Raw genomic sequence first — 19,144 nt, 5'->3', positions numbered from 1 at the left:
ACTTATATTTAAATGAAAAGATGAATTTATAGCTGCTGTTAGTAACTAATAACTGATAACCAGGTAGACTGTGTTGTCTTTTTATGTATGCTTGCTAAAGGAGGTGAGTTTGTCGTGCATTGAAAGTGAAGGGTAACAGATGTATAGTCTGAGTATTGTTTTGTTGCCTATGAAATATTAAAAAGTTAGAGGAGCATTTCCAGTATGTTGGATAGATTCCATATGGAAAATACATGAAAGCAAAAGCATTTGGGATCTGAAAACTTGGATAAGTTTACATTGGAGAAAGGGTCCATATTGAGATTACTAATCTATCAAAGTACCTATTATTAATGGAGCTAGAATACATTTTTTGTTCTAAATACAATAAAATACGACTTAACCATCATATGCATACCAGAACCCAAATTGTCTTGATGAATTTAAAGTATGTAACTGTGCCCAAACTATTGGAAAGCAGGTATTAATTATAAGCAGAGCATATAGAGAGTTGAAATGTACCAAATTGGGGGAGGGGGGTCTTTCCTGTGCCTCAGAATCCGTGTTTGTAAAATGAAAAGTTTGGACTAGATGGGTTTTACATTTTCTTTGTGCTTTAAATCCTATAAACCATAAGAGTTTAACATCAACTAGTATTATTGTGGGATGTGACTGAGAAATTAACATAATCAGGGATTATAGCTCAGTTAAAGAAATAAATAAACATACTTAAAAAAATTTTTTTTACTATTTTCCCCCAATATTATTTTATTTTTTCAAATACATTCCAAATTGTATTTTCCAAATACAAACGATAGTTTTCAGCATTCATTTTTCTAAGACTCTGTGTTCTAAATTTCCCTCCCTCTCTCCCTTATCTCCTCCTACCTCAAGACAGCAAGCAGTCTGATATAAGCTGTATATATATTAATATTTATATTTAAATTTAAATTTTATTTTAAATATTATTTAAATTTATTTAAATATATTTAAATATATTTCCATATTTGTCATGTTGTACAAAAAATAAAACAACTAAAAGGCAAAAAAACACATGAGGAAGGGGAAAAAAAAATATGAGAAAGAAAACAAAAAAATGAAAATACTGTCCTTCAATTTACATTCAATCTCCATAGTTCTCTCTGGAGGCAATTGGCATTTTCCATCCCCACTCCATTGAAATTGCCTTGAGTCACCACATTATTGAGAAGAACCTAGTCCATCATAGTTGACCATATGATCTTGTTATTACTGTATACCATGTGAAACATACTTAAAAAAATTCTTCAAGTTACCTTTACTTCTAAAAGCTTGGGTCTTTTGGTTTCTCTTTTTTGAAAGGTGTTGCTAGTTTGAATCAGAGTGCACTGAGCCGTCCAATGCAAAGGAAACTGGTGACTCTTGTAAATTGTCAGCTTGTGGAAGAAGAAGGTCGTGTAAGAGCTATGCGAGCAGCTCGATCACTTGGGGAAAGAACTGTAACTGAATTGATTTTACAACACCAGAACCCTCAACAATTATCTGCCAATCTATGGGCTGCCGTCAGGGCTCGGGGATGCCAGTTCTTAGGACCAGGTAATCGTTTAGAAAAACTTCTTAAAGAACACAATTACTGACAGATTTAGAGGTGTATACTTTCTTAAATAATTTTCAACTTTGCCAAGAGACATCAAATAATTTTCTGATGTGCTTGTTCAGTCCAAAGAAATTCGAAGGAATTTCTATAATGCATTGTCAGATCATATTTATTAAAGTATATAATCTACTTCATTATTTTGCATATTCATTCATTACCTATTTTAAGATGGACATAAAAACTATTTAGAATAAGTGTCAATCAGAAATTTTGTAATGATACACTTTTATGAATTTCCTCCAGTATCGTTTTCATACTTACAGATTCATGGGTTTTGTTGAGGTAGTTTTTGAAGATAGTGAATGTTTCATTTGGATAATGTGAATCCTAAAGACAATTGGAATAAAACTTTTGAGTGTGGATGCATCTTTACATTTAATTGTCAGCATGTAGGATGAAGTGTATATGTAGCTTGTAGAATTTATGAATAGTAGCCAGTTTCTCGATATTTTGCTCTACTTTAATTTAAATAGAAATTAAAACTAAATACATTTCTATAATAAGAATTATTCTTGAAGTCAAGAAAACATGAGTTCAGGTCTTAACTTATGACGAATACTAGTCATGTGGCCCTGATAAAGTTACTTAACCTTTCAGGGACTTACCCAAATCTCTTAAGACTAATTACAGAGTCAGTCTGCATTGGTTGTAGGGCCTTTCCAGTGTAGGAGTTACCTATACCAATGAAATTTTGGATCTGGATTCTAAGACACATTTGCTTTACATTATAAGTTGTCTATTTTCCATAATAATTTCAGATTTATTTAATAAGATGACTTGAAAAGCACATAAGAGATGCAGTGGATAAAGTGCTGGGCCTGGAATGAAAAAGATCTGACTTCTTATCTTGCCCTCAATCACTTATTAATTGTATGACGTTGTGTAAATCACTTAACCCTGCTTACCTCAGGTTCCTCATCTTTCTTCCTGGAGAAGGAAATGGCAAACAACTCCAGCATTTCTGCTAAGAAAACCCCAAATGGGGTCAAATAAAATTGGATACAGCTGAAATGACTGAATGACAAACCATAGAGATAAAGAGTTTCCTTATTCAAATGGCATTTCATGGCTTTTTTTTTTTTTTTAACCTTTACCATTGTTTGCCTTGTAAGCTTTTTATCCCCATTGATATTCAGATATTTTAGGTGCTTAATAAAGAATAAATGAAAGTATCTTCCTTTTTCTTTTATGTGAATTGTATTATTATGACATCCTAACCATATTAAATAGCATAGCATTTTTGGGTAACGAATTAACACAAATCCTATATGCTGGTCTATATGCTCTGTAATAAAAGATTACAGAGTTTTTCAATTAAAATTACTTCTATGTTTATGACTTAATTGTTTCCAGCTATGCAAGAAGAGGCCTTAAAGTTGGTATTACTGGCCCTGGAAGATGGTTCTGCTCTTTCAAGGAAAGTTTTGGTACTTTTTGTTGTCCAAAGACTGGAACCAAGATTTCCTCAGGCATCAAAAACAAGTATTGGCCATGTTGTGCAGCTACTGTATCGTGCTTCTTGTTTTAAGGTATGACACTTAAATTAAAAATGATGGCTTATGTTCATCATTTTGTTAATTTTAAACAAAAATTGCCAAATGTTAAAAGCCAGGTATATAAACAAGAAAAAATTAAAATTTATTTTTTTAAAAAAAGTTTTTATTAATATCTATATTCTTTCTCTCTGTTAACTCAACTTTGTTTGCCCCTCCATGTCCCAACTCTTCAACTTTCCCTAAGTAAGCTAGTTTTTGCATCTCATGATATAAACAATATTTTATGCTAGTCTTATACCTCTCTGATTTATATAATAATCTGTTTTATTAACTGTCATCTTAAAAGCTTCTTTGGTTTTTTAATCACTTTTAGCCATCTTTTCATTTTCATTTTTATAGTCACTGTGCATATGATTCTCTTGGTTGCATATATTATTGTCTTGTTTCTTAAGCTTGCTTTTGCCTGGATGATGCTCTCTTTTGGAGCAATATTGGAATTTAGGAATATATGCCAAAAGTATTTCATGTTTCTTCACTATGGCATTCAATATGTCCTTTCTATTCATTGTGCCACTGAACCTATCATTCCTAAGAAAATGAAAACAACACCAAAGAGACTGCTATAAATATAAACCAGAAGATGACTCTGTTTTATTATTTCAATGTATGTGGGTTTTTTCCTGCCATTAATACTTACCCTGAATTGTGGCATGATACTTTTTTAAATCATAAAATTTTGTACATTTTTTTGCTCTTGTAGTGTATTACAGAATTTTTTCCTTTAATTATGTTTTATGATGTCTTTGGTTTTTTCCATATTTCTTTCATCTACTTTCTTTTTTCCCCCTTTCAGGGAGCAATTTTTAAAGAAGAAAATATCAAATCAAAATCAGTCTGTACTTTGAAAAAGTCTGTAAATCTATAGTGTTTCACATGTATAGGCCTCCCACTTCTGTAAAAGTTCAAGGAAGTTTTAAAATTTTTTTTTAGTCACATAGCTAGGAAGTGTTAAGTGTCTGAGGACTTCAGGGCTGGTGTTCTATCACCACCTAGCTGCTCCTCTTTCTTAGTTTTTTAAAAGAGAAATATTTGTTCTTTATAATTTTGCAACATTACTTTTGTTTTGTGGTTGTTTCTGTTTATATTGTTGTCATTTTGCCTGCTTTTACTGTTGAAAACAAGTACAATATGCCACATTTGTGGATCCTCCTGCCTTTATAAAGGAGTGAGGCGGAGCTCTCTTTTTGTATTTCTTTGAAGCCACATTTGCTCTTTAAAATTTTTCAATTTTTTTCAAACTTTTTTTGTTCTTTCCAAATAGATGTTCGTAATTATTATGTATATTGTTTGTTTTCTAGGCTCTATTTTGTTTACTTTATTATTTTTTACTTATTTCATGTAGACTTTCAATATTTTTCTGTATTTATCACATTTCATCATTTTTTAGAGTAGTATTGTTGAGATTCAGAAGGGACCCTAAAAGGTTGAATTCTTAGACCTGTGTAGCGAGGTGTTGTAAAAGCATTTTCAGGCTTGAACCCATCTTCCAAGTCAAGGAGCAGAGTTTGCTGTAATTGTAAAGTCAATTAAAGCTGGCTAAGTTCCAAAAGAATTTAGCAAAGAACCAAGAGTAAGAAGACTAATTTATCTGGTCAGTGATACAGTAATTTTATGGCCCAGAGACACAACTGAGGAGTGATCTATTCACCCTGTCTCCGGAACTTGGTTATCTCTGACCAGCAGATTATCTGTCAGTCTGTAATGTTTGTTGACCAACAGATTGTTAGAATATTAGCATTCTAAGATCAGAGAGCCTCAGGATCACAAATATATCTTCCTTAAAATCTAAGGGAAGAAATATTATTATATTCCTGGGCCAGAAGACTTTTACAATCATTGACAGACAGTTTGCCAGAACAACTCTTAAGTTGAGGAGGACTTCGGGATTATCGATTCCAAAACCAGAAGACTTAGAATCACTGACAGATTGTTAGAACAGAAGGACCCCAAGGTCAGGGTGTCCTCCCTACTGCTCTCTCCCCTAGAAGCTATATCCTTTGGTATTATTTCATTATATTCACATATCACAATATTTTTTAGCCATTCAGTTGATAGATATTTTGCTTCCAATTCTTTGCTGTCATGAAAAATGAACATATAAAAATTGTTATATATGAGAACTTTGTTTACAGTGACCTCCTTGGGATAAGTTTAGTAATGAAATCTCTGAATCAAAGGGGATAGACATTTTAGTTACTTAATTTGCAAAATTCAAATTGCTTTCCAAAATAGTGATATTGATTCATAACACCAACAATACTGTACTTCTATAATCCCTTCAACATTATCTTGTTTCTTGTGCTTTTGTTATCTTGTATTGTACACTATACCTATTCTATGCTTAAGCTTGCTTGTCATATTCTTTGCTACCTTGTAAATAGCACTAGGATAGGAACCAGTACCTAGCATAATGTTTTCAATAATTTCTGGTTGAAAAAAATTGAATGAGTATGACTGACCTCATCATTCAACTGAAATTGCTCTCTTGAAAGTTACCAATCATCTCTCTCTCCCCAATTATATTTTCTCCTCCTACCTCCCATAACCTATCTCCTCCTCCAGTGGGGGTGGAAATACAAAAAACCTTGTAAACAGATAAATTTAGTCAAGCAAAATTAATTCCCATTTTGACTACAATCAAAAATGAGTCTTATTTTGTTTATTAGTGTATCAGTTCTCTGTTACGATGTTAGCAGCCTTCTTTATCAGTTACTCAGTATTTTGGAGTGATTGTTGATCATTGCATTGGGTAGTCTTTTTAGAATTGTTCCCTTTTACAATTAATGTTATGGTATATAAGTTATTCTCCTGGTTCTCCTCACTTTGTTTATCATCATGTAAATCTTCCCAGGTTTATCTGGAATCATCTCTTCATTTCTTATGGCATTTCATTTTCTAAAGCTTGTCAATTAGAAAATGACTAAAGAAATGATGGTATACTGTTGACAGTAATGCCTTAATTACCAAATTTGAGTTTTTCCTCTTTGTTCTCATTCTTTTTGATCTCTCTTGATTTGACAGTACTGACTTTCCTCTCTTTTTAAATACCTTCCACTTTAGGTTTTTTCCTTTGACACTATTCTTTGACACTTTTTTTTCCTACCTGTCTGACTGTCCCTTCTCAGTCTCTTTTACTGTCTTATCTATATCATGCCTTCCAACTTTGAATATTCTCCATGGTTCTCTCCTCTATTCTTTTTCTGGGGGAATTGCATCATCTTTCATAGATTTTTTTTCTAACTAACATGTATAATAACTCATAATTTTTCCTATATCTTATATATTTGTATATGTATATACACATATACATATATATTTCATATAATATTCATAATATATATATGTATTTTGTAACAATACATAATGTATATACAAATAATGAAGATATACATGCATATGCATATCTTTCCATTTTCTATATATATGTGTATGTATAAAAATCTATACCCATACTCATATATCTTTCTGTATCTACTCCCTGCTCTGGTATCTACTTTATATCACCAATTGCTTATTGAACTTCCCCAAGACTTCTTAAATTTAACTTGCCTAAAACTAAACTCATCTTTACTTAAAAACCCTCCTGTCTTCCAAATTTTACTGTTAATGTTGAAGGCATTATCATTCTTGTAATCTTCCAGGTCTGTTCACTCTCACTTAATATATGCAGTCAGTTGTCAAATCATACCATTTCTATGTCTTGACCTCTTCTTTTCACATAGCTATGGCCCTAGTTTATGCCTTTATCATTTCTCACCGAGATTTTTATAACAGCTTCCTAATTGGTCTGCCTGACTTATTAAATCTTTTTCTATATTTGTCTTTTCTATGCAATTTTGCTAAAGTAATTTTTCTCAAATGCAGATCTGACCATGTAATCTCCCTCCAACACTGGCCTCTATATTCCTTACATACAATGTACCCCATCCATGTGTTTTACTAACTATCCTTCTTGCCTAAAATGTATTCTTTATCACTACCTCATGGAACCTCTTTTCTTATAAAGATGTCGTTCAAGCACCATATTCAAGCACAAAGCTTTTCTTGATGCCCCATCATTGCTAGTCTCTCTCTTCAAATAACTTCTGCTTAACTATTATGTACAAAATTGTATTTTTTCACTTAATATTTATGCCATATGTATTTATCCCTGTACTTGTCTCCCTATTAGAATATAAGTTCCATGTGAGTAAGGATTGTTTCATTCTTTAAACTGCTATATCTAGAAGCAAACAGTGCCTAGCACATAGTAGATGGTTAATCAATATTTGGTGATTGATTCTAAAATTTTGCTGTCACTCTTAATGGAATTTTATATTAATTTAATTCTTTAAATTCATAATAATTCATAACAATTTATTAAATATTCATAGTATGAAAACCAACATTCTAATCAGGTGCCTGGGTTCAGGTCTTTCCCTCTGAGGCATATGATTTACATAACTATGGGCAAGTTATTTCAACTTTTAATGCTCCAAGCAACTCTATAAGACATTAAGATGCAGAACAGTTGCTTATCTGCATTGGTAATATAATGTCCTCGTAGCATTCAAATTATGAGTTTGCACCTTAAGCAGATATGTGGAAAACTCATGTATTAAGAGCTTCTCATGAACCAGACTGAAACACATTACACTAAACTAAAAGTTTAATGTGCTAATGATATCTGTATAATTTTTAAGAAAAGCAGATAGCATCATCTGAGAATCTGAAAGATTTTAATTTAAAATGTGAACGATATCTATATCATTTGAGTCGTAACAGTAGTCAGATCTCACTCTTTCTTAGCAAATAAATCACTATAGAAATTAATAAAATTATACATTTTTTTCATTTTGTAAAAAAAGCCATGTGAGTGCAAAGGCTGATTTCTTATACAAAAATTGTGTAAGTATTCTTGTCAACTCTGGTGTTAAGAAAGTTCATTAAATTTCTATATGTTGTTAATGTGTATGCATGTGCTGTTTCAGGCAGGTTTTTTCCCCTCATTAAAGCAAAAAAAAAAAAAAAATTGGTGCTAGTTTCTAAAATATCTAGTGAATAATTACAGGCAATTTTCTGGCTCATTCTAAAAAGGTGGAATTTTTGCTGTTTTTGTTTTCTTATGATTTTTCAGGTCACCAAAAGGGATGAAGATTCTTCTCTGATGCAGCTAAAGGAAGAATTTAGAAGTTATGAGGCTTTGAGGAGGGAGCATGATGCCCAGATAGTTCATATTGCTATGGAAGCAGGGCTTCGTATATCACCAGAACAGTGGTCTTCACTTCTCTATGGTGATTTGGCACATAAATCACATATGCAGTCCATCATTGATAAGGTTTGTGAAGTGAGAACTAATTTTTTTCCTAAGTTATGGGAATAAAAATTTTAAAATTCAGATTGCAGCATGACAAAAGCTACCAACTATTTGAAAAGATATTTATCTAATTATGTTACAGCAATATAAAAAATTGTTTGTAAAGTCCCCATTTTTCTCATAGTCTGGAACTGAATTCAAGTCCACATTTTGCCAGTTACCTAGATGTGAACTGTTAACAGCAAGTCATTTTATTCCTTTTAGATCTCAAGCTTACTTATCTGCAAATTGGGAATAGTACCAGTTTTAACTATCTACTTGGGTTATCATGAGAAGAATACTTAAATATTTGAAAGCACTAGGGAAATGTGGGTTATGGATTTTCAAAGTGTCTCATGATGAAGTTTCATAGGGCAGATTCTGAGATGGGAATTAAATTCATCACTGATAATCATTCTGTGAAATCTGAAGACACATGAAAAACTTTAAGAGAAAAGAAAAATAGTTTGAATTTCAAATAGTTATTTGTATCAAGTTGAATGCCTTAATATCTTCATTTTATCAGCTTCAGTCTCCAGAATCCTTTGCAAAGAGTGTCCAGGAGTTGACAATTGTTTTGCAGCGTACAGGTGATCCAGCAAACCTAAATCGATTGAGACCTCATTTGGAACTTCTTGCAAACATAGATCCTAATCCAGGTATGTGAACAAAGCCCAATTGCTTGTAAATTTTGATTCTACTCTTTTACACAAACACTTTAATTTTTTATAAAAATGTCACTAAATTGAATGTTGCTTACATTTTTTCTTATGTCGCATCATTTTAGATGCTGTCTCACCAACTTGGGAGCAATTAGAAAATGCAATGGTTGCTGTAAAGACTGTGGTGCATGGACTTGTGGACTTTATTCAGAACTATAGTCGTAAAGGCCATGAAACACCACAGGTAAGAATAATATGTTTTATCTGACAATTTAAAAATAGATAATGAATCAACTTGGTGCCTGGAGTCAGAAAGACCTGGATTCAAATATGGCCTCAGATACTTTCTAGTTGTGTGATTTTGGGCAAGTCACAATCCTTTTTACCTCAGTTTCCTCATCTGTAAATGAGCTTAAAGAAATGGCAAATTGCTCCAGTGCCTCTGCCAAGAAAATCCCAATTTAGGTCATGAAGAATCAAATACAAGTGAAAAAGACTAAACAACAACAAAAATTAATAATAATTCTGTAAGATATGTTTCTAGTAAGAGTCAGTGATATAATTCTTGCTTGATGTTCTTCTATTCCTTCCTTACCTTTGTAGAAAACTATTTCTTTTGTGACCTTTGGTTGGTACAGTGGAAGGTGATCTAGACTTGGTATTAGGAAGATCTGAGTTAAAATCCTGCCTCAGTTACTTATTAACTTATTATAATTGCCTATCCTCTCTTGTAACCTTAAAGTGAATGTAGTAATAAGTTATATCATAGGACTGTTGTGAATAACAAATGAGATAATGTGTGCAAAGTTTTTTGCAAAATTAAAAATACTACATTAATTACTACTAATAGTAGTACTAGTATTAGGAGCAACCAACAGAAGTTCTTAGCACTCATCAGCAAGAGTTTGGAGACAATAGGCATTCAATGTATTTCAAAATATTTTTGTCTTTTTCTTCAGAGTTTTATCTTTTGCCAAAGGTTGCCAAAATGTGATTACCAGAAATATTTTATGGTATTACATCCAAAATTATTGAGTACTCCCTACCTCTTCAGCAAAGGAGCGTTTATTTATATGGGTTATGTTAATATTTTCCATTTTAGAAATTAAAGCGTTTTAGTATTATGAAAGTAGTTTGAACTTTGCAAATTCCTTGAAAGGTTCTTGGGATTCCTGACAATATACTTTGTTATGATTTGTTAATAAGTGACATGTATGGAATGGATGTACTTTATTTTTCTTTCTTGATAGTTTTAAAGTAATTGAGAAAAGATGAATATTTAGTTTGTTATTTTCTTTTTTTTTTTAAAGTTTTTATTTATCTTCATATCATCTAAATTTTCCCCTTTATTCTACCCTTCCCCCAGAGAGCCATAAGAAGAAAAAGAAGGGGCAAAAAAGCTTATCTTTAAAATAATTTTACAGCATTCTTTTTCTGTGTTTGTGATTCTTTTTCAGTTATATTATTATAGGCATTATTCATATTATTTTCTTGCTCTACTGAATTTGCTTTGCATCAGTTCATTTCCTTCAGTACTTCTTAATATGCTTCTTAATATTTATTGTTTCTTATAGCACAGTATTAGTCTGTTGTATTCATGTACCAAAATTTGTTTGGCACTTCTCAAGTGATGAGACATTTATTTTTTTTTTAGTTCTTTGCTCCCATGAAAATTGATGTTATATTTTGTAGTATGTGAAACTTTTATATTATTTATCTCTTTGGTGTATATACTTAGCTAGAGTGTTTTTGGGGTCAAAGGATATAGATATTTTGGACTCTTGATTTTCATAATTCCAAATTGTTTTATAGCATGGTTTTACTAATTTACTGTTCTGTCAGCAGTTCATCATTGTTGCTGCCTTTCCATAACATGCTTTTCCTGTAACATAAACCTGTAATTATTATCCTCTTTGCTGAGTCTGAGGTACAACCTCAGGGTTGTTTTGATTTTCATTGCTTATATTATTAATGCTTTGGAACATTCTTTCACATAATTGGTAACAGTTTGCAATTCTTTTAAGAATTATATATTCTTATCCTTTACTACTTTATTATCTTTTATTTTGTATAGTTTGAATTCATTGTGGGATATGGTATAACATGTTGCTCTAAGCCTAATTTCTAGTAGATTTGCTTTCTTCCTGGTTTTTCCAGCAGTTCTTTTTTAAAAAAGGGAGTTTTTTCCTAAGTAATTTATGCTGAATAAAATAAACCTGAAATTTATTGAATACTGGGTTAGTAGCTCCATTATTTGATTCTCCCTTTTCTAGTCTGTTCCATTGATCTACTTCTCTATTTTTTAACCAGTACCAAAGGGTTTTGATGTTTGCTGCTTCATAGGCTTTCCTGTTTCAAAGAAAATGATGCCTAATTTTTAAAGGAAATCTTAAGTGGGTAAGAATAATGGCTTTAAAAAATAATTCAAGTAGTACTTTTTATGGTAGCAAAAAACTGGAAATAAAGATGCCAATTGACAGGAGTCTGTTTTCACAAATTGTGGTGCATGAATGTGAAAACTGCTGCAGTAACTCCCTGTGCTATAAGAAATAGTGAATATGTCCACTAGAGAGAAGTAAGAGAAGACTTAGGAATTGATATAAATTGAAGAATCAGGAAAAATAACTACAATGATTAATATAAATGGAAAGAACAAAAAAATTGTTCACTGAATTCATGTTGTCATCAACACGGTTATCTTTATTGTACAGATCACACAATCCATTTATTTGTTTTATAGATGTATCTTTTCAATGCTGGAGAACTCATTCATTTAAAAAAAAAAAACATAGCAGTATTTTTGGTTGCTCCATTTGATTTATCCATCTCCTATCTCTTATTTACAATATGTGACCTATCCATTTTTCCTTCTCTTTTTATGCTTCCTTGATGTCTTTTGTGGTACATTCAAGTCATTAGTGCATATTATGCTGATTCAACCTCCTTACATCTTTTCATATTTTCTGGTTCCTTTTATTTGTCCTCTAATTTTGATTTGATATCTTTGTCTTTACACTATGATCTCTTTTCTCTTTAAGTCATCCGTCACATAGTGCCAAAATAATCTCCCTAACACATAATTCTAACAATGATGTTAAAGATATAGACATTACAATATATTTGAGGGCATCTCAGCACCCTATTCCAACTTACAACTAACCTGAAATGTTTTCTACATTTTTAACAGATCATTTTCCAAACTGTTTGAAGAACTTCAGTGAGAGTGAATTGATGTCTTACACAGCCTATTCTTTTTTTGCGAAGCTTGAATTAAGGCATTTTTCTTCACTGAGTTTAACATAGCTACAGTTTCTTCCCATTGCTCCCACTTCTTCCCAATAGTGCCAAGCTAAGCAAATTTAATTCCCCTTTCTACATACATTATTGATTTTCACATACAATTTAAAGTCAGCTGTTATGTTCCTTTTAAATCATTTCTCCTTTAAACTTTTAAACATCCTTAGTTCATTCTAATACTTGTATGACAATAATAGTTAACATATAGCTTTTGCTGTATGCCAAGTTACTATATTAAGTGCTTTAAAAATATTATCTTTCTTAATCTTCACAACAATCCTTGGAGGCAGGGACCATTATTATCCCCTTTTTACAGAGGAGGAAACTGAGGCAAACAGTAGTTTATAACTTGCCCATGTTTGCACATCTAGTAAGTATCTGGTGCCATATTTGAATTCAGATCTTCCTGAGTCTAAGTCCAGCACTTTAGCCACTGTTGTCCAAATAAGCTCAAGCTTGTCTTGATTCCTAGAACACATTTTATATATAGATTTAAGCAGGGCAGCATCTATTGCATGACTTGTCCTGAATAGATTAAGATCCTATTCCCTTTTTTTGACTGCTATCTCATACTGTTGTATTATATTGAACTCACAGTCCATTCAAATTTGTAAAGGATCAGTTCTCTAACCATTAAACTTTATACTGTATTTTCAATCCTATTGTAGAATTTTATATTCCAGTTTCATTTCTTCTTTCCACTAGAGTGACAGTATGGCATAATTGATATAAAACTGGCCTTCATGTCAGGAAGACTTTAGTTCAAGTCCTGCCTTTGATACAGAATTTACTTTCCAATCCTGGGCAATCCTCTTAACCTCCAGTTAAGTGCTCCATTAAAATTCTCTTAAGATTTTATGTTATAGACTAGTTGGTGATATGAATTTGTCCTCCTCAGGACGTTCATTAGGCCTAGACTGCTCCAGATACAGTGAAGTAAATTACATTCAGTTTTGTTATTCTACTTTGTTATTTTTGTTGTAGATTTGTCAGCCAGTGTGTTAGCTTTATCTCCAAATATCATGTAATTTCCATGTAATTTTAAAAGCATAAGTAATATTATTTTAAGTCTTTAATAAAATGTTCAAGAGCATAGGCCCAAGGATTAATCCCTATGACACTATAGACCTTCTCTTTGATTCTAACCCATTAATGATTACTCTTTTTAGGATTCACTTTTTCACTAGTTTCAAATTCACCAAACTATACTGTGATCACCATTTAATTTGTAAACATAATATCAAAATCTTAAGTATATTATACCTATAGCATTCCATTTTTATACTAGTTTACTAATCTATCCAAAAAAGGGGGATATGAAATTAGTTTGATTTGATTTTGAGGAAGCCTTGTTTTAGTGATCACTGCCTTTTAAAATTGTTCTTAATGTTTTCTAGAATTTTCTCGTGGGTAGCAAGTGAAGCTCATTCATTGGTTTGTAGTCAAGTTCTGCTGTTCTCCTTTTTTTTTTTTAATTGGATTATTTGCCATTCAGAGTGCTCATCTTTTCAAGATCTTTTCACTGATCTTTGAAAACTCAGCAGCTCAAAATGACAAAAATTTGTCTAGGCTTTGTGACTTAAACTCATTGAATACTGGGGAAGATAATTATCTCTGTATAATTTAGGTTTCTAATGATTTTTCTTCTTTTTCCCTGTCTACAAATTATTTTACTTTGAAGAGGGGACGAAAATAAATAGAAAAAACTAGGAATTGTTTGTTTTCTTGTATATTTTGAGCAATTCCCTATCCTTTCTTTGATCCTGCTCTTACCTATTTCATAGCTTAAAATCATTTTGGTTGCCTTCAGATTCATTCCAACCTTTTTTTTTTGTTTGTTTCTTTCTGGCTTTTTAGTACATTTGATAAAATTCTGGTAAAACTGGCATTATTCATTCTCAGTGATTTGTCCTATATCTATATATATTTTGAAAACTTGAGTATATCTATGAGTTCATAGTCCTTCCACATTGGTGTCTTCAAGTAGATACCCTTTTTTTCTTAAGTTTTTTTGCTGTCTTTTTTTTTTTTTTTTTAAATATCATAGTCATTTCTCAATACCTCTACTCCCATACTCACTCCACCAATTTAACTCTCCCTTATAAAAAGAAATAGTTAAGCAAAATTAATTGATGGTAAAACTATCTGACTCTATTCAATATTCTGCTTCAGTAGTCTTCCAGTCCTCTGTAGCTATTCTTAAGAATCAAAATAGATCATCATAATTAAATTGATCTTGATTAACTTTTTAATGTTTTAATTTATGCTCAATGCATATATTATTGTTGTTGTGCTTATTTTTACTTTCCATCAGTTCACACTGGTCTTTTCATGTCTTTCTGAATTCCTGTTTGCTATTTTACATTATAATAATTCCATTATACTATTTAGCAGTTTGTTCAGCCGCTCCCCTATCAATGGGTAGCAACATCTTTGTTTTCCATTTTTCCCTTCTACAAAAAAACAGCACACTCTTTGTATCTAGTAGGAATAAGTTCTGTTTATGACTGGAATTGTGTTCTTGAGCTTGCCATTTGTCTTGGGCCAACTTCCTTTGTAAAATATTTGGCCTTTGGGTCCTACTTATCTTTTAATTTTGAAATCTGTTTTCCCCAGATCCAAGATACATGTGAAACTGTGCATTGTTTCTTTCTATCCTCTGTAATAAACTGTGATACAGTGGTTTTCCCCCATCTCCTCCATTATTTCTTTGATTTTATTTTTATTAATATCTTTTTGCAATTTTAATTTTCCCAGTATAATATAAACCATCCCTGAGATCTGGGTCTTTTAATGAATTTTATTTAAAAAAAAAAAAGAAAGGGTAAAAAATATTAATGAAAACTAATCTACTCATGATCAAGTCAGATGATATGTGCTGTGTTCTATCTCCATGTTCTCTTACCTTTATAATAAAAGGAGATGGATTTTCATATTTATTCTTCAGAGTTTAACTTGATTATTACATAGTATTTTTATTTTTGTTCTTTCCATTTATGTTGTTGTAGTGGTGTATATATTTTTTTGAGTCTGTTTATTTCACTTTGCATCTATTCATATAAATCTAACTATCTACCTTTGTTCTTAATACAGCAAAGTGATATTCCATTACATTCATGTACTTGATTAGGTTTTTGGTCTCATTAATTCAGTAGTTTGCAACCAATACAGATTGCAGTTCTTTTGTTCCCTTCCTATCTTATATGAATCATTCATATTTCTCCCAAAATTTGATAAAGGTATCTATTCAGCATGATTTCTTTTTTTTTCTTTTTTGATGTCTTGATGATACTAGTGGAATATTATAATTTATTTAGTTATTCTCCAATTATTAGGCATCTAGTTTGTTTCTATTTCTTTGCTAGTATAAAAAAATATTACTATAAACATCTTGGTGCATATTGGATATTTCTGTCTTTGATTTCCTTTTATTTCCCTACTTTTATTTCTACTTTACTAGTACTACTTTGCAAGTGCAAAAAGTATTACTATAAATATGTTTCTGTATATTGGGTCTTTGTATCTTTGATCTTCTTTTATTTTTCTGCTTTTCATTTTATTTCTACTTAAGCTCTTTCTTGTTGGTCAGCCTCTGATCCATAATAGAAATTCCTCTTGTTGGTTCCTCTGCTTTTTAATGGATGAAATAATCATTTAGTCAAATAACACATTTATTACCTATTTTGCTTTTGAAAATGAGAAAGCTTTGGGTTAAAGGGGGAAGAGGGGAGGAAGAAGGGGAGGGTCATGTACTCAAATCTAGTGTTTGAAATTTCCCAAATTGTAATTGTTCCTCTTGTCTAGGTAATCAGTATTTTGCTCCTAGAACAATACTATTGTTTTTGTTTCTTGCTTCATTAGAAACTCACCACCATATTTATCCCCCTGGTTTCTGGATTTCCTCTTATAAATACACTTAATATAGAATGCTACTATCCCTCTTGCTTCTCTCTTAATGTATGCTTTTCCTTTTAGAGTGAGGAGAGGGAAGCCATGGGAGGTTCAAAAGGTTGGAATAGCTGCTGTGGAGAATGGAGTAATGAGTACTTTGGGAGATAATAGAAAGATTTCCTAGCAATGATAGTCCAGTAGAGGTTGTGTAACATAAAATTTATAGTGGACTCAATCAGAATGATTGGATGATTTTCCCTACCTTCTTTAGCAACATATATATGTATGAACAAAATCAGTAGGTGATGAAAGTCATCTGGGGGGTGAGACTTGATAGTGTAGTTGAGTATAAGGGAACCAAGGATTTAAGAGGACAGTGTAATTCAGCTGGTTCACCAAAAGTTCAAGAAGAAGAAAAGATTGACTAGTGCAGAAGTAATGGCATAGGAGTGAAAAAAAGGATTGAGGGATTAGAGGTCATGGTGTGTTTAAAAGAGTATGTTTTGGTAAAGAAAGGCAAGGAAGAGAAGTAGAATGCAAAAAAATAAAATTGAATAAAAGGATTCCAGAATTCTTGAATATAGAGGTGGTATATTTGTAGGTCTTGGCAAGACTAAAAGTATGACTAATTTTTTGTTTTGCTAAGGTTGAGTGGAGGAGTTAAGTCATGGGAAATTATTATGTTGCGGAAAGCAGTAGTTAGAATTTTTGAAGGAGTATCAATATGTATGTCTCAGGCCCCAGTAATAAGGATGGGAGATGCAGAGGAGAGAAAGATTATAAAACCAGGTACTGAAGTCATGGAGAAACTTAGTTGCCCTGTTATGGGCAATATTTAGTTTATTACTCTTGCTTTTAAACTGTTCCACTAAGAACTGAACAAGATCTACTCTGTATTCCAGCCAAACTGGACTACTACTTTTTATGATATCCTATCCTGCTTTCTTCTTTCTCTGAATTTACATAAATTGTCTTCTATTCCTAGGATGCAATCATTCCTTATTTGTGTTTGTTGAAATTATTATTGTTATTCAGTTAGGTAACATTTCTCATTCTTTGCTGATGTCTACACTGAAAGTATAAAAATGTCTTGTTTTTTCTATTTTCCTATAGTATTTTGTCTGAATTTCTCCTTTGTTCTGTTTTGTATAATACCATTAGATTATAACTTCTTAAGGGCAGGGACCATCTTTTTGCCACATTTTGTATCTCTAGCACATAGTAGATAATTAATAAATGTTATTTGACTTGACTGATAGTTTTCTGCATCTAGTAGGTGCTTGATACATATTTGTTAAACTTAAATGAATTTTAAGATTCACAGCTGTATCACATAACCTGAAGAATTCTCATTTATAATAGGTACTTTTATTGTTATCAGCTCCTTAGGATAATTGAAAATGTCATGCAGTTTCATATTTGTGGTTTAGTTTTTTTTCCCCTCTTTTTGACTTTGAGCCCAGCCTCTTGTCTATATATAGTACTTGTCCCAGATCTAACTCACGTACATCTGTCCAATTGCATGTTTTATCTTGACAAAGTATTCTTCATCTCTTTTCTCTCCCCTACTCTCTCCAATTTTGGTGGCCAGTCCAAACTCTTTCAAGCAACCATGATCTCTCATTGAGGAGATCCAGTAGTTTGTCTAGATAATTGGCCTCAAAGTCTGCATTTGTCATATTTACATCAAAATATTTGGAAATGCTTTTCTTTTATAGAATCTTTTATAAGTTCTAGATTTTGTTATTTAAATGTTAAAATATTTTGTTTTGATGGTAATAGAGAATTTTAAGTTGATAAAGAAGTAATGTGCTTTAATGTTTGTGAGAATCTTTGTGTTATTTTCTTCCCAGTGCATAGTTAAGACATTTGAAACAATTTGAGCTAATCTACAAAAGGTTGTCTTAAATGGTTCCTGTTTTGAACAGAGTGGGACTTCTCTTGTAGTTACCTAGCAATAGACAAACTGAGCAATTCACACATTTAATGAGAAAATCTAGTTAAGGGTACAGTTTGAAAGAGTTTAATATCCAGAGATGAATAGTAACTATTCTTTCCTTTCCTATAAATTTAAACAGTATTGGCATCTTAAATGCAATCACTTTTTATTTTTCTTTTTTAGCCGCAGCCAAATAGCAAATATAAAACTAGTATGTGCCGAGATCTACGACAGCAGGGGGGGTGTCCACGAGGAACAAATTGTACATTTGCTCATTCTCAGGAAGAGCTTGAAAAGTAAGTATGAGAAATTTACCTTATGGTGGTTCAGAGTACTGTCTTATAGTTATGGAAATATAATAATCCATTTATTAATTTTGTAACAGATTTAGAAGATACAGATAATCTCACTTTATAAATGCTTTACATTACTAAATTTCTATTTGCCATTTGCCCAAGAATTAAATAAAATGTATGTCAAAAATATTTTGGAATCTTTTTCTCTATTGCGATCTGTACTTTTGGTACCATAATTGAACCACGGTCAGCACTTCCACTTAATTAAACATGAGCAAGCTTCTCGTTTGAAGAATTACATAAAGAATCTGTCATTTTTTTTGTTTGTTTATTTGAGGACTCCTTCCACCAACTTAGATAACATGTGACTTGGCAGATGATCTTTTAGAGTTATAATGAAAAATTTGTGAAGAATATATAGGATTTAATTGTCAACCCAAATTTACTATAAAACAAGTAGCCTTTCCTGGAAGGTATACTTGAACTGTTCAAGGGTCCCATTCGTCCCATCCAGTTTTTATCTTCTAGGGAAAGCCTGGAAGAGGTCCTTCTC

General features: G+C 31.8%; 1 protein-coding gene and 1 non-coding gene across 5 annotated transcripts in view; both read left to right on the top strand.

The window, feature by feature from the left end:
• RC3H2 (ring finger and CCCH-type domains 2) overlaps nt 1-19,144 on the top strand; it is a 56,153-nt gene that overhangs the window by 10,537 nt on the left and 26,472 nt on the right. For all 4 annotated transcript variants that reach the window (XM_051979584.1, XM_051979585.1, XM_051979588.1 and 1 more), the window contains exons 4-9: nt 1,321-1,554; nt 2,969-3,144; nt 8,288-8,488; nt 9,033-9,165; nt 9,294-9,412; nt 18,479-18,591. In XM_051979584.1, coding sequence (XP_051835544.1) covers nt 1,321-1,554; nt 2,969-3,144; nt 8,288-8,488; nt 9,033-9,165; nt 9,294-9,412; nt 18,479-18,591 — 976 coding nt within the window. The remainder of the gene's footprint in view (nt 1-1,320; nt 1,555-2,968; nt 3,145-8,287; nt 8,489-9,032; nt 9,166-9,293; nt 9,413-18,478; nt 18,592-19,144) is intronic.
• Nucleotides 8,841-8,952, top strand: LOC127552677 (small nucleolar RNA SNORD90). Its single transcript, XR_007951532.1, has one exon. It is a non-coding gene; the product is annotated as a small nucleolar RNA SNORD90 (small nucleolar RNA).

The sequence above is a fragment of the Antechinus flavipes genome, chromosome 2 (assembly GCF_016432865.1).
Source record: "Antechinus flavipes isolate AdamAnt ecotype Samford, QLD, Australia chromosome 2, AdamAnt_v2, whole genome shotgun sequence".
NCBI lineage: Eukaryota > Metazoa > Chordata > Mammalia > Dasyuromorphia > Dasyuridae > Antechinus > Antechinus flavipes.
The sequence above is the reverse complement of the archived record's forward strand: the minus strand, read 5'-3'. Positions and strand labels throughout refer to the sequence as shown.